This window comes from Ursus maritimus, unplaced genomic scaffold (genome assembly GCF_017311325.1).
Source record: "Ursus maritimus isolate PB19 unplaced genomic scaffold, ASM1731132v1 scaffold_27, whole genome shotgun sequence".
Lineage (NCBI taxonomy): Eukaryota > Metazoa > Chordata > Mammalia > Carnivora > Ursidae > Ursus > Ursus maritimus.
The window spans coordinates 23,517,782-23,533,231 of record NW_024425230.1 but is presented as its reverse complement, the minus strand read 5'-3'; the positions used below and the strand labels follow the sequence as shown (position 1 = coordinate 23,533,231).

Here is a 15,450-nt window from a genome sequence, read left to right as displayed (position 1 = left end):
GCATAGCACTGATTCTGGGCGGGCGTAGAGAGGGAAATCTCCCGGTCATAATGCCAGTAAGGGAGGACTGTTCCATAGTCACAAATCCGTCAGCATTTCTTCACCGTCCTACAGGGAATGGCAGAGCTCTGACTCTGACCAGAAATGAAGGGAGAGCAGTAGTAAGAGAGGATTTTCACGAGGGAAGGGCAGAAGCAGTAAAAATTGTTCATGGGTTTTGTAAAAGCAGTTTCAATTAAGTAGTGGGCACAGAAGGCTGTGGTTTGAAAAATAAAATGATGATGAAGGAGTAGAGAGACAGGAAATACAAACAGTTTTTCCAAACTCTGTTGGTAAAGGTAGGGGAAAGATTAGGGCACCAGCTATAGATGTGGAGAATTTAAAATACTTGCATTTTTATACATAATTCACACACAAGTCTTAAAATTATACTTGCTTGATATCACTCATCATCAGGGAAGTGCAAATTAAAACCACAGTGAGATACCACACACCTGTCAGAATGGCTAAAATCAATAACAGGAAATAACAAGGGTTATGAGGACATGGAGAAATGGGAACCCTCATGCGCTGTGGGTGGGAATGCAAACTGGTGCAGCCACTGCGGAAAACAGTATGGAGGTTCCTCGAAAAATGAACAGTAGAACTGTCATATGATCCAGTCATTCCACTACTGGTTATTTATGCAAAGAAAATGAAAATACTAATTGAAAAAATATATACACCCCTAGGTTTATTGCCGCTTTATTTAGAATAGCCAAGGTATGGAAGCAACCTAAGTGTCCAGTGACTGATGGAAGGATAAAGAAGATGTGATATATACATAAATATCACACACACACGCACACACATACACACACACACAGAGGAATATTATTCCACCATGAAAAAGAATAAAATCTTGCCATTTGCAATGACATGGATAGAGCTAGAGAGGATTATGCTAAGTAAAATAAGCCAGAGAAAGACAAATACCATATGATCTCACTCACATGTGGAATTTAAGAAACAAATGAACAAACAAAGAAAAAAAAAGAGACTAAGACAAGCAACCAACTCAGACTCTAAAATACAGAGAACACACTGGTGGTCGCCAGAGGGGAGGTGGGTGGGGGATGGGTGAAGAGGTGAACGGGATCAAGAGTACACTAATTGTGATGAGCCCTGAGAAATGTATCGACTTGTTGAGTCAGTATATCGTTATCGTACACCTGTATCTAATACAGCACTGTATGTTAATTACACTTGGATAAAAGAAGTATACTTGTATTTAAGATGGAAGAAATCTGGGATCTCTTTTAACCCTGATGGGAAAGGAAGAGAGGGAGAGATGGCGAAGAGAGAAGGGATGATGGGTGGTGTGGGATCTCTGAGGAAGCAGAGGGGCTGGAGTCCAGGACACAGATGCGGAGATTAATTAGCCTTGGAAAGGAAGAGAGACACTCGTGCCTCTGTAACAGGAGGGAGCAAGGAATGGCTGCGAGCAGCTGCAGGGCGAGGTTTCTTCTGGTGGTTTCTGTTTTACTGAGATTTTTTTTCACAATCTTCCTTGGAGTCTAGCATAGAATCCATTTTTATAAATGGTCCATAGCTACTTAAAAAGACAGTATATTCTCCTCCTCCCCCTCCTACCGATCTTCCTACTTCTTATGTTCCATAAATGAGTGAAACCATATGATAATTGTCTTTCCCTGCTTGACTTATTTCACAGGGAAGAAAGGGAAGAAGAAAAGGGGGGTAAACAGAAGGGGGAATGAACCACGAGAGACTACGGACTCTGGGAAACAAACTGAGGGTTTCAGAGGGGAGGGGGGTGGAGGAATGGGATAGGCTGGTGATGGGTATTAAGGAGGGCATGAATTGCATGGAGCACTGGGTGTTATACGCAAGTAATGAATCATGGAACTTTACATCAAAAACTAGGGACGTACTGTAGGGTGACTAACATAATAAAAAATATTATTATAAAAAAAGACAGTATATTCCCTCAAAATACAATGTTCAGTAATACCTGTTAATGTAACAATAATTATGCTATGCAGACACTATATGTAATTTTTACTGAGTTAAGTGTATCAAAGTTTCTCACAGTAGTTTTACTTCTTTCAATTTCTTCTTATACTTTTTTTTCTTATGTATTTTGATGTATTGGTATTTGCTTGCAAATTTTTAAGACTGAGTTTTCATCGTTGATGGATAAAAAATACTCATCTTTGTTTTTGGTGTTTTTCTTTTTGCCTGAAATTCTACTAAGCTCTGATATAAATACTACTATCGTGCTTTGTCTGTCTTGTCTATCACAATGGGCCATTTTTAAATCCCAGACAAACAGCCTCCTGGTCAATTCCTCTCCAGTCTGGAGCTACCCAGAGCTAGGGATCATGTTAGAGAGAGGAACCAGCTGCAAATATCGTGGGAGGAACCTGCTACTTGGGCTTCAGGACAGGCTAAGCACAGACCACTTAAAGTTTCCTGTCACAAGCTTGCAAGAGACCACCAATCAGATCTGATTCCGAGGCTGCTTTAAGATATACTTTCTAATGGTGTAGACTCCAATGGCTGAGAACACAGCACCTGGAAGCAAGGCTCCCTCTCTGTCCCATCCTACAATGCTGATGGCAACAGGTCCCTGTCCGGGAACACTCAGGTTTGGTGGTGGTGGTGGTGGGTATTGGTTCCAGCCAAACACTTTCAGTGTTTGAACCATTCCAAACCTTTTTAATTGAAATTTGGGGTAATAGATTTTTGACACTGCTACCTACTGGGCCATTTTGCAGGGACTTCTTCTTGTCACACGTTAAACGTCATCTGCATTATTGTTACGCTACAAACTACCTAGAAAGGCAATATGGATGGGTGGTTAAGACCACAGATGCTGGGGCCAAACGACCTGGCTTGGAATACCAGCCTAGCCACTTACAATTGCTGTGTGACCTTGGGTAATGTTCTTACCTTCTCCGAGCCTCAGTTACATCTGTTAAATGAGGATAATAAGTATACTTGTTTCAAGGGGGTTTTGAGAGAGTTCAAATGAGGTCATATATGCACAGGGCTTAGAAGGGAGCTTAACCACCAGTAGGGCTGGATTAGTGTAGGTTATTTAAACCTAGCTGAGCACCTGCTATGTCCCCAAGAATGATGCCAGGCAACTTGAGATAAATTATACCTCCTTTATTCTAATAAAAACCGTTTCCTACAAGTAAGAAAACTGGACTTTTTTCAGGTTTAAATGACCTTCCCAAGATCACAGAGTTCCAAGGCAGTAGAGCTGAGGCTAGAACCAAAAGCTACAGTCTTAACCTTAACTTCTACTGTGAGACTAGATCATAATTGTGTAAACCCAAACTCACTCATCAGAAGAATGTTTATTATAGACTTCCATTTTTATGGGTTTCACTTGTTTGATTTTGCAATCATTGGGCTGACCTAAGGATCCATTAAATTTGCTTCCACGGACTTCCCACCCACACATAAATGCTCAAATCCAGCTGTTCCATCATATTTTTTCTATGTCTCATTTCCTGCTGCAGATCACAGTTTTGCTAAGTAGCAAGATGTACAGGAAGTAAATCGTCCACACAATATTAACTAATCAATAAACATCAGTTTCAGCCCAGAAGAACTGTAATTTATATGATTGTTTATTTTCACTCTAACGTCCAACTAGAACTACACCAACCTAAATATATCCGTTCCATGGTATCACAAGAAAAGAAGCTTTACTCTCCCTTTGACAAGCTCATTCCCACTCTCCCATTCCTGGTTTTTGTTTTTCAATTTTTAAAATTCGGTCGGTTGGGGTTTTTTTTGCTGCATAAAACTTTGCGTCAAGCATTTTTCAATGTTACTTTCCTTGACCCTGCTTTTATTTTCCCTTTCTGTTCTTTAGGTAAAAACACACACACACCCTCTCCGACCCACCCCCCTCCAATCTCCATTCCCAAGGAACAAAAGAGTGTTTTTAAAAAGGAAGGAAGGTATCTCAATAAATGTTAATGTGAATAACAATAACAACCTTAAGGAAACATTGGAAAGAATACTCATTTTCCTTAAAAGTGAGACAGTGGCTGTGAAAGCATTTTGTAAGCTGAGAAACAGAAGTGTTTGTGAATGTGCTCCTGTGCCCGTCCCGGCCTGGTGTCATTTACACTAGAAGAAGGCAGTCTGTGGGACACTGTGCAGAGCGGGGGGTGATGACTTGTCAAAGTCGGGTGCTCAGTTTTGATCAAGTTCACCTGTCACTCTGTGCACGTAGGAGGGGACTGTGGGAGACGAGGGAAAGGAAAGTCAGCTTGTGGAGACACCAATCCCGCAGCTGGAGGGCTGTCCACGCTACCTTTGGTAGCCAGAGGTGAGACAAATGAGACACGCCAATGAGCAAAGACAGGGAAAGTCAAACTGAGAAACTGACAACCACTTCTTAAAAGCAGAGAAGGGACACGCCAGGGATTTGATCTGGTGAGAGCGACCAGCTGCAAGCTGAAGACTGATTTCCACCTACACTTGCCCTACTACGACATCCCACGGTCCTGCCCGAGCTAATTCCACACACCGTCATGGAAGTCTATTGTTGCTGAATCCACACCTGAGCGTCCTTGGCCGGCAGCTCTTGTGTCTATGAGAAGCACCACTCCCAGCCTGGAGCTATGTTGTTTTACTGGCCTAAAATGCCTTTACCTCAAAAGAGCATGGTAACAGGCAGGCTGCCTAAGAACGTACGCTTCCCTGCTCATTTCCAGGACTGGCTTGGAGCAGCACGCCGGAGAGGGGCTTTGTTACACAAGCAGCAAGCAAGAACTTTCTGTCCAGATGTTCCCCAGCCCTGTAGTGTAACTTTCTCTTCTGCTCTGTATACTGCATCTCAGAAATCAAGAGCCTAGTGAGGATGAAATGTTCATTTGCCTTCTGACTCTATAGTAGGAAGTAAGTAAGGGCTCAGAATACATCACCCCAAATATGCCACTTTGGCATACTGATTACTTTGAATTAAAAGTACTTGAGAAATAGCAGGCGTAGCAAGGAGACTCTGTCCCTCCTTTGTCCACTTGAAAGCAGAAGATAAACCTCCCACCAGAAAGTCACCCTTCCCACACCAGGGTGGGTAGAAGGCATCTTTATCACCAGACGCAAGGAATTTAGAGCAGAGAAGACTTCATGAACAAACCTCGTTACTACTTCACCATTTACTACCCACAGCCCAAACCCCTTGTCTTGTCAATTCTTCACAAATTTGTCATTCCTTTGTTTAAAAGGTATAAAAGCTTCCTGCTTTGGCCACTTCTTTGAGTTTCACATCTTTGGGGGGCTCCCTTACGTACATATGTAATTCAGTTTCTTCTCTCCTATTAATCTGTCTTCTTACTGGGAGCTGCCAGCCAAGAACCTAGAAGGGTGGAGGGAAAACGATCTTTCCTCCACTACAGGGCCATCGGAGGCTGAAAAGCAGCGGTATTCACCAAAGGCACGTATCAGAGTCACCTGGAAAATCTGGGGACATATAATTGTCCAGATTTACCCTCACAAAATTCTAGGGTAGGGCATGAGGACTAGCACACAGAACAAGTTCTCCAGGTGCTGATGTGCATGCTGGATTCAGAACCACCGGGCCAGGCTCTGAGAGGACAAACGACGGGCAGGCGGGTTGAAGTAACCTTTGCTCCACTTCTGGTTCCATACTTTGCTACCTTTGTTCTGACCCCATCTCTCCAGGCCTTCCACGGAGACAGCTCAGGAGGATGATGGAGCACACAGACTCCGAAGTCAGATCAGCTCGAGCACCTACTTGCCGTGAGGCTTTGAACAAGGCGTTTCATGTCACTGAGCCCGTTTGTCACTGTCCCGTTTGTCAAAGGGGAGGCTGTAATAATAGTACCTACTCTGTAGGGTTATGGTGAAGAGTAAATCACATCATATATAAAAGCACTCAGTGCAGTGCCTGGCACATATGCACAGAGCCTATGGAGGCCACTGTTATTCCCATCCTGGTAATTATTATTGTTAAGAATCCCTGAGCTCTCCTCTGGTTAGTGGTTGTCTGGTCTCCTGGGTGACTCCAGGTGTGAAAAGGCTTGGCTGCCAATAGGCTGCTTCTGCTTTTAGTTCACACGGACAACTGGTCTAAGTGGGCAGCTGGTCTAAGCGGGTTTTTCAGTCCTGTTCCAATCAAGTCAATACACCTTTACAGAGAACATACCAGGTGCCAGGTATGGGGACAGGTGTGAAAGGCCCTTGAAGAGCTCACATGCTCAAGAGAGGGTCAGTGCACAAACAATCCCCCCCCCACGCAGGTAGTGATGGAAGGATGTAAAAGGTACCCAAGCAGTGGTTCATGGGAGAGAAGAGGAGACTTCACACTGACTCACTTTTCTTGTGTATATAAAATTTCCTGGGCCCTTTAAGAATAGAGGTAAGCCACTTCTGTTGTGCCTTTTCATTAAAGCATTAGAAAAGGTCTTCATATAAGATCCTGGTCTTTTTCCTCTGACCTCCATTCAATCCCAAGATCTGTTTTTTTAAAAGAAGAAATAAATTACAGATATACTTAGTAGGCTTTCACAGCTAGAAAAGCTTGGAAATCATCCATGCTAACACTCTTAGCGTACAGATAAAAAAGCCAAGGCCCCTGTGATCCCGCCTAAGATCACAAACAGTGGCCAAGCTGAGGTTATTACCCCAGTCTCTGGCTTCCAGTGCAATTCTGTTGCACAACATTATTTAGTCCCAGTGAAACCATAATGGGAAGCAGAATCATCTCTAGCAAAGAGCCTGTATTCATTCGTTCAACATGTATTGAGCTCCTGTGACATGTTCTATAAAGGCCAAGCAGGAAGTAAACAGAAAAGAGAAGAGCCAACTCTAGACTGGTAGACTGGTCAGAGAAAGCCTCCTTGAGGAGGACACTTAAGCTCAAGGTGGAGAAAGAGGCAACCGTGTTAAGAGCTGAGGGAAGTGTATTCCAGGTCCAGGGATTGGTTAGTGCAAAGGCCCATGGGAAAAGGGCACTGGGCACTCTAGAATCTTCCAGATAGTAAGACTGGAGGCTAGGGCATAAGGGGCAAAATGGCACACATGACGTAACATAGAGCCAGTCATGTAAGACTTTGAAGGTCATGGAAAGGGTATGGATATTAGCATAAGTATAAAGGCAATTCATGAAGAGGTTTTAAGCTGGGGAATTCATGGTCAGTCTGGCTACTCTGTGAAAAACAGACTCCACGGCCCTCCTTCTCAATGGAGCCAGCACATCATCTTGCTCAAGTGTGAGCGAGCTAGGAAGAGCAGGAGCACAGGGTCCTAGTTATTCAGCGTCAGGATCCTTCCTCTGTGCTGTGCTCTCTCTCGCTGAATTAAATGGAGGAAATATCTCATTAAAATTAACAAAGAAGGATGAATGGGGAGGCAGAGAGAGATGATGTTACAGTCTTCCCTGTTACGGAATGAGTTCAGTGTACGGGTTATTTTTGGAAGTGACAGTCAAAGGAAAAATGGCCTGTGTATGAAGAGAAAATGTCATAATAATAACCCTCCAGGCCCGGGATTCTATTTTTGTCGGGAGTACCGAGCAAGGGATGTTGTGTAAGAGGGTGTGGTTATCTTAAAAACGTCAAAGTCCAGTGAAACGCTGGGGTTCTGGGTCGGTCTCGGGCATCCCTGTATCAATAGCCTTAGTTGCCACCAGGTAAAAATGCACAAAGAGCCCAGAGCAGACCAGGTGAGCTTGTTTATTTATGTGCATGTGCACCCTTATGTGGACAAGACCAAAATGGTGGGTGCGCCTGGGTGGCTCCGTCGGTGAAGCATCCAACTCTTGATCTCAGCTCAGGTCTTGATCTCAGGGTCGTGAGTTCAAGCCCCACATTGGGCTCCATGTCCTATATATATATACAAAAGTTAAAAAAAAAAAAAAACTTGCTCTGCTTACACAGTAGTAAGCAACAAACCTGAGAGATTATATATATATATATATATATATATATATATATATATAAATAATGGACAAACCTGGAAACGCAACGGAGTCCCTAAGTGCCAAATCAAGACTCCAAGTAGATGTGCTTGCTTCTTTGTTGCTGTGTTTAGAGTTTTCTCTCTTTAAAACCCTAGCGGCCTCTACCACCCCGTTCCAACATCCAAAGCTATTTATGCCATTGTTGGTTCAGTCTCTCCCCCTTCTCCTACGGAACAGGAAATTTGTGTGTTGTATCTGGATTAACTTTGGATTTTTCTCATAGCACAAGTTTTGGCTCCGGGTGCTATGACCTTGAATCTGCCTGGCTGCTTGGGGGAAATGATAGCCCAGGGGCAGCCTTGAGCACTCTGTCCAGAGCCAGGCTGTGCCAACGGCGACTCACGGCCGTGGCCTGCCTCAGGGTGAGCCCCAAGGAAGGCAGGAGTGATTGCTTGGCAAGGTGAGGACGCAGGAGCTTCGTGCGTGGGCTCTGCCGGCCCGGTGATGCACACTTGGGGAGAGACATGGCTTGGTTTCCCACATTGCTTTCACACAAAGCATGATTATAGGGAAGTGCTTCCATATGGCCCATGGAAAATCCCGGCCAAGAACGGCTGCGGCGGGCCAGTTTCAGAGCAGTAACAGACATGAAGGGGCTGTAACGAAAATCCAGGACGAGAAGCAGCGTGTTTTCATGCAGCAGGGATCTGCTAACGTTAGCCAGAGCCCAAGCACATACGTACGGGGCCTGGGGACCGGCCAGCAGCCCCACTCTCACCACGTCACCTCACCTGCCGGATGCTCCCGGCACCCTTTCTTTGTAGAAATTAATCAAGAAGATTAGATTTTTCAGGGTTTTTGACCTGGGATGTCTTGAACCGGCACAGGGACCTGAGACGCCCTCAAAAAAATCAGAATGGCAAATTTGGGCCTTATGGGTGCACACACATTCCCAGGAAAACAGAGGGAAAATGCATAACTTTCAACAGATTCTCAAAAGGATCTATAATCCAAAAAGTGAAAATCAATGTGTGAGAGAGACACACACACAGAGAGAATCTGACCTACCTTCCAGGACCACGAAACTGCGAAGGGCAACCAGGCCCCTTCCAGCCAACACCCCACCCCGTCCGTCCCTTCCCATTTCGGGGCCTCCTCGGCATACTTCCCCAAAAAGACTGGTTTCCTGACCCAATTTCCCTTGGCTTCTCCCCTGGTTCAATTAGAATTATCTCGATTTCTAATCTCTGCTGGACCCTGACAAGATGACGTCTATTTCTGATGAGACTTCCAGGCTTTTTAAAGCCAACACTCTCTCTGGGCACATCCCACCACCCGAGGTGGCGATTTATGTTCTCCCTTCCATCTTCTCAACCAAAAGCCGACCTGAATTAACTCTTCACAGTCCTGGCTCTTCACGGTCTTCCCCGGAGCTGCGTCTGTCCCCTACCATTAGTTTCTCCTCCTATTCACTCTTCCTTGACACTTCTGACAAGGTTTGCCTCCACACCCATCAGCAGCTCTCTTAAAAACAAGACCCAGATTGACAGACTGTTGACTTGGACATCTGTTTACAAATATCCACATTGACACTGCATGTATGTAAAAGGTGTGACATCCTTTGGTACCCAAATGAGCCACATATCTAATAAAAACACTGCTAGCATTTCCTGGGCACTCTCTAGGTGCCAGACACTATTGGCAATGCTCAGCATGACTGATTTACTTATTAATCCTGACAACACCTCTACAAAGGCAGTACTATTACTGTTTCCAGTTTAACTGAGAAAACCAAAATACATATAGAAGTTAAAAAAAAAAAAAAACTTGCTCTGCTTACACACTAGTAAGCAACAAACCTGGGATTTCAACCCTAGCCCCAGAGTCCAATTTCTTAGCCACTTTCTTATATTGCCTTTCATAATTGGTTATGAGAGATGCTCCTTAACATCTCTAGTCCTCAGTCTCCTCATCTGTCAAGTGGGCTTGGCAACAGCAAAACTACAATGGAAGGGGGTTGGTGGAATTAAGTGATACCCTGTGCCTGAAGAGAACTCCAGGAATGGTGAAGCACTGTATCGATGTTAGGAATAACAGAAAGAGGCACAACACCCAGGGAGGACTTCCCTTCCTGCATAAACGGTACGGCATTCAGGAATGTCTTTTGCACTACTGTGTTTATCGTCTGGGCGGGGATAGGTGGGAATGTTTAATGGTGACTTTGCAACTGCAGAGATGAAAGCCATCCTCTAAGGATGATGAAGGATGGAGAGAGAGAGGAGCCTGGGTCCTTAAAGACATGGCAGAACAGTTTCCCAACCTTGACTGCCTCCTGCCGACTGTCCCGCATGTGTAGTTGAACTTTCCATGACGTGTAGTGGATGCATTCCTCACTGGGGCACCGGCGCCCAAGGCCAGCTCCTTCACGAAGGAACCTCTACGAATTCCTGGTTTCCAATCTCGGGTAGTCTTCTTGGCGATTCCTCTACCTTTTTCCTGTCTTTGATGAGTTTCTTCCCTTCCCTTCTTTGATGGGAACACTCTCAAGGCTCTGAGAGCCCTCACACTTACACAGCTGACTCTTACTCTTAATGAACAGTACAAAAAAAAAAAAAGAAAAAAAAAAGCCAATATGCTGGAACACTGCTAATTTCTCACTGTGTTCTCTGCGGTGCCCGTACAGTCCTCCAGCTGCTGACACGGTGTGGGTGGGCAGCCTCCCTCTGTCCCGGGCAGATCTTTCCCTCTACCTAGCCTCACCTTCTGTTCACTCCTCAAGCCACTGTCATCGGGCTGTGGCTTCAGCCTGAAATTCATGGAGCACATTTTGGACTCTTATTGCAGTTGGTATCACAGCAGCAGTTCACAAGGCTGACCATTACCTCCTCTTCGGAATTATTCAGTCCTTTGGCGTCTATGACCCTGCTTTTGCTAAGTTCTGTGTTTACCTACTCTTTTCATTTCCTCTCATTCAGATTCCCTTAAATTTCTCTTCTGGATAAATGCCTTGACTTGGGGTGCTCCCCAGGATGCAATTCTTGGCCTCCTGATATATTCTACACACCCTCTTTGGATGGACCTACCTTAGTTTACCACCAATAAGGGGCTTTTGCCACCAGCCAACAATGGAGTGCCATATTTCAGATCAAGACTTTCAACCACAAACAAAATATAATCAACATCTGTTTGAAGGTGTCGGAAAGGCACCAAGATATTTAATACTTTTGGGGGCAATTTTCCCAAAAGAAGGAAAGTCCAAGGAGGTGAGCCTTGATCTTTGGTACAGGACCCCCTTCAGGGACCCCTCACCCAAGGGAACGGCAAACATGTCCACTCTGCCGCTCAAGCCGGAATGCTGCCATCATCCTCACTTCTTGGCTCTTGCAGTCTTCGTTCCAAGATTCTATCCCCTAAAGACTCTCCAGTCTATTCCTTCCTCTACCTCTCCCACCATGCTCCCTAGACAGGGCCTCACGATTTCAAGCACCTTTCAGTATTCTATCCCATTTGGACTCTGTGCCTCCAGGCTCACCTCACAGGGAGTCCAGCCTCCACCTGCCACCAGAATTATTTTACTAAAACACAAATCTAACCATGTCGCTCCTCTGCTTGGACTTGCTCAAGTGACTCCACGTAACGTAACGTGTGCAGCACAATAATGGGGCCTCCATGGTTGCCTCTGGAATGCCACCTGTCTCATCCTTCACCCTGTCCAGGGTGGAATAGGATTCAGGCCTGAACGACATATTAATAGCTCCTAAAGGATACCAGGGCTTCCCTTTAATGTCATACCATGAACTTTGTGCTTCCTCCACCTGGAAAACCCTCTGACCCCCCACCCCTCCCATGGTGCTCTCCCCGCTTGGAGAGAATAAGCAAAATCCCTATTTCATAAGTTACATCAAGATAAACTCAAATGAAAGAAGATGTTAAAGGAGGAAACTAAAACCATAAAAGTGCTGGCAGAAAACACACAGGAATCATTTTTTCGCTTTCAGGCAGGGGCTGCCAAGTACAACCTGAGGTCAAATTCAGCCTACTGCCTATTTGTGTGAATAAAGTCTGTTTGGTTTTGTTTTTTTAAATTTCTGTATGCCTTGTATTTTTCCCCTCCGTTACGACATTCCTTTGAGTTTAACTAACTTTTTATAAACCATTTGATTCCATTCTCATTTCTTTTCCTGTATATTTTGGATATATATTTATATACTTCTTTTAGATGTTTAAAATATTACTTATTTAAATACCATTCAGATCACAGTTAATCTCCTAAATTTATAATAAGTCTAGTGTTTTTTGTCAGAATTAAAATATGTATATATTTACTTTAAAAAAATAGAAAAAGGAAAGCTTCAAGACCAGAGTGTGCTGCTTTGTTACGAATATCTCAAGTGTATTCTAAGTACTGAAAAGCAAGCGTTTTTTCCCCAAAGGACAATGTCACTCGGACAGATGGACTGTAATTATAAAAGAAGGGTTTGAAACATAAAGGTGCTCGTGGCAATTAGCAAACAGAGGAAGTCCTGGCGAGGACACAGAGCGGTGAGCGGGTGCTTGGGGAGGAAGGCTCCAGGAGGTGAAGGACGTGGCCCCAGGTCTGGGGTCGATGTCTGGCCGACCACCTGGGCACCAAAGGGGCAGACCACACCTGGCAGGATTCGAGAAGAGCGCATCACTGCAGCCTCCAGAAGAGCTGTTCTTGCTCCCAAGTGGGTGGGTGTGCCCCTCCAGACGTCAGCAAGGTCCCCTCGGGAGGATCTGTCTGCTGCCACGTAGTAAGAAGCCTCAGCTAACAGCGCCCACGGCGGGGGAGGTTCAGTACAAGCACGTGGTATTTTTGGAAGGGTTCTTGCTACCACTTTGAGGTCTGAGGTCCCTCAAATGCTTCATAGCATCACAGGCATGGCCTACACCCTCCACATCCTCCCTTGCTTCTGCACCAGCTTGCTCTGGTGGAACCCCCTCTCCGCCGGGATGCTTGCTAAGGAAGTGGTGACGCAACAGACTCGCCCGTGGGTCACCAGCCACACCTCCTCCAGTCAGTAACAGGTGACAGAGGGCTCTCAACCTCTGGCCCCTTCCCATCACTGCCGCTCGCTGCCACGGTCGTCTTTGGGCCTTGGGACACCTCTTGTCACCACTCCCCAGTTTCCGTGGCTGACGTCCGTAGCAAGTCTAACTTGAACAGATACCGTTGTACATAAAGTTTTCTTGGAACACAGCAATGCCCTTTGTTCCCGAGTCATCTGTGGGAACCTTGGTGCTGCAACAGCCGTGCTGAACAGTTGAGACTGCGAACATATGCCCTGTAAAGCCCTGAGACACTTACTCTCTGGCCCTTTACCCAAAATGTTTACTGACTCCCAAATCAAAGGATTCAAAAAAGGCAGATACAACTAAAATAGAAAAATGAAAATTTCTGAGCATATAAAATTTAGAAACCAACGATCCTAAAACCACAAACAATATTGAAAGTCAAGTTACAAATGGAGAGCCTTATTTAAAAGAAGTATCATTAAAAAATTGAAAATCAAAAGTAAAATAAAATGGGCATAAGAGACAAAAGGTTAATACTCAGGATATAATAAAGATCACAACGGTGGGGAGAAAATCAACGTCCACACAGAAAAATGAGTAAGTGACTTTAGCAGCTGACTGAAAGGTGAGAAGGTAGAAGGGGCAAGAATTCCATGACAAGATTTTCTACCTTGTTAGCAAGCAAGGGAGGCAAATAAAAAACGATTACTTCATGCTTTACCTTAAAAAAATGGCAATATTTTTTAAAAACTCATCACATTCTGTACTGGTCAGGATTCAAAGAAACAGGTAGTCTCGGAAAAAACAATGGAACCAACAATGTGACAGACGTTTCGGAAGCAATCTGACTTTTGGAAAACTGGTCAACAGCACTTTGCAGGGAAAAAGCTTAGCGACAGGAAGCCCCTGTTCCGGGACCAGCGGCTTGGAGCCCCGTCGGCCCTGCCCCCACAGGGCAGTGGATTTCAAACCTACTTTTTTCAGGAGAAACGTGCGACTTCGATTGTCCCCGCACGAGCCTGCAGGTGGAGCCGTTGCCAGCGCAGACGCCGCAGCTGTCCTCCCGGGCGCTGCTCCCCAGGCGTCGGTCACAGCCCACGGCCTGCGGACAGAAGCGGGCGTCAGCAGCCGCGGAGGGGCCCAGACTGCAGGACCCTCCAGCAGCCCCCAGCCTGTGAGCCTTCTCCCCATCACCATGTGGCTCTCTTTCGTGAGTTTTCACAATAGGAATGACAGAAAGCCTTAGGGAGCATTGATAGGAATCTCACTGAGGTCTGGTCTCACTGAAAGAGAGGAATTGAAGCTGTCCCCCTCCCTTTACATTTTCAGTTATATTTTTATTTGTGGTCGTATATTTTTATGTATATAAAACGAATGGACCATTACAAATCCTGTTTCCCCTGCCCCCTCGCTCCCCATACCTCCTCTCTCTTCTGGCCCCTCCACTGGAGTTGAAGAATACCCTTCTGGGCCATGGTTTTACCTACAACATTTCCCCCCCTCTGTTTGTATCTCAATCTCCACATACCTATAGCTCAACATCTCTGGAGCTCCATCTCTCTATATATCTTTATATGTCCTTTTGTCTATGGTTATTTATGCCTATACCTATGTGTGTCTTCCTGTCATGAGATCTATATACGTACCTTTATAAACCATTACTTTTCTAAATTTTTTAATTTAAATTCAATTTAGTTAACATATACTGTATTATTAGTTTCAGAGGTAGAGATCAGTGATTCATCAGTTGCATATAACAACCAGCGCTCATTACATCAAGTGCCCTCCTTAATGCCCATCACCTAGTTACCCCATCCCCCCACCCCCTCCCTCCAGCAACCCTCAGTGTGTTTCCTAGAATTAAGCATCTCTTATGGTTTCCCTCCCTCTCTGCTTTCATCTTTTTTTTTCTTTCCCTTCCCCTATGTTCATCTGTTTTGTTTCTTCAATTCCACATACGAGTGAAATCATATGGTATTTGTCTTTCTCCGACTAATTTCATTCCACATAATACGCTCTAGTTCATCCATGTCATTGCAAATGGCAAGATTTCATTATTTTTGATGGCTGAGTAATATTCCATTGTGTGTGTGCGCGTGTGTGTGTGTGCGCGCGTGTGTGTGTGTGTGCGCGTGTGTGTGCGTGCACGTGCACTGCCTCTTCTTTATCCATTCATCTGTTGATGGACATCTGGGCTCTTTGTAAACCATTTCTTAAATGCAGGAGAGGAATGAATGGGAGAGCTGTCCCATAGCATATGCCTATACTGCTATCTTTCAGTCCTTTGTGAGTTATTATTTTTGTGTGTTATCTTGTGTATGTGCATACACATGTGTGTCTTTGCCACATTGTGAGCTTCCGTCTATGGGGACAAGGGCAAGGTGCATTTGTTTTTACTGTACAAATACATCTTCCATATAATATGTGTCCACTAATATTAGCTGGTGAGAGAGTTCATCTCTACC

The 15,450-nt window shown here is 44.9% G+C and overlaps 1 protein-coding gene across 1 annotated transcript in view; it reads right to left on the bottom strand.

Moving 5' to 3' along the window:
• The window catches only part of ADAMTSL3 (ADAMTS like 3), a 333,594-nt gene that overhangs the window by 175,718 nt on the left and 142,426 nt on the right, over positions 1–15,450 (bottom strand). Inside the window, exon 7 of the mRNA XM_040642874.1 lies at positions 13,961–14,087. Coding sequence (XP_040498808.1) covers positions 13,961–14,087 — 127 coding nt within the window. The remainder of the gene's footprint in view (positions 1–13,960; positions 14,088–15,450) is intronic.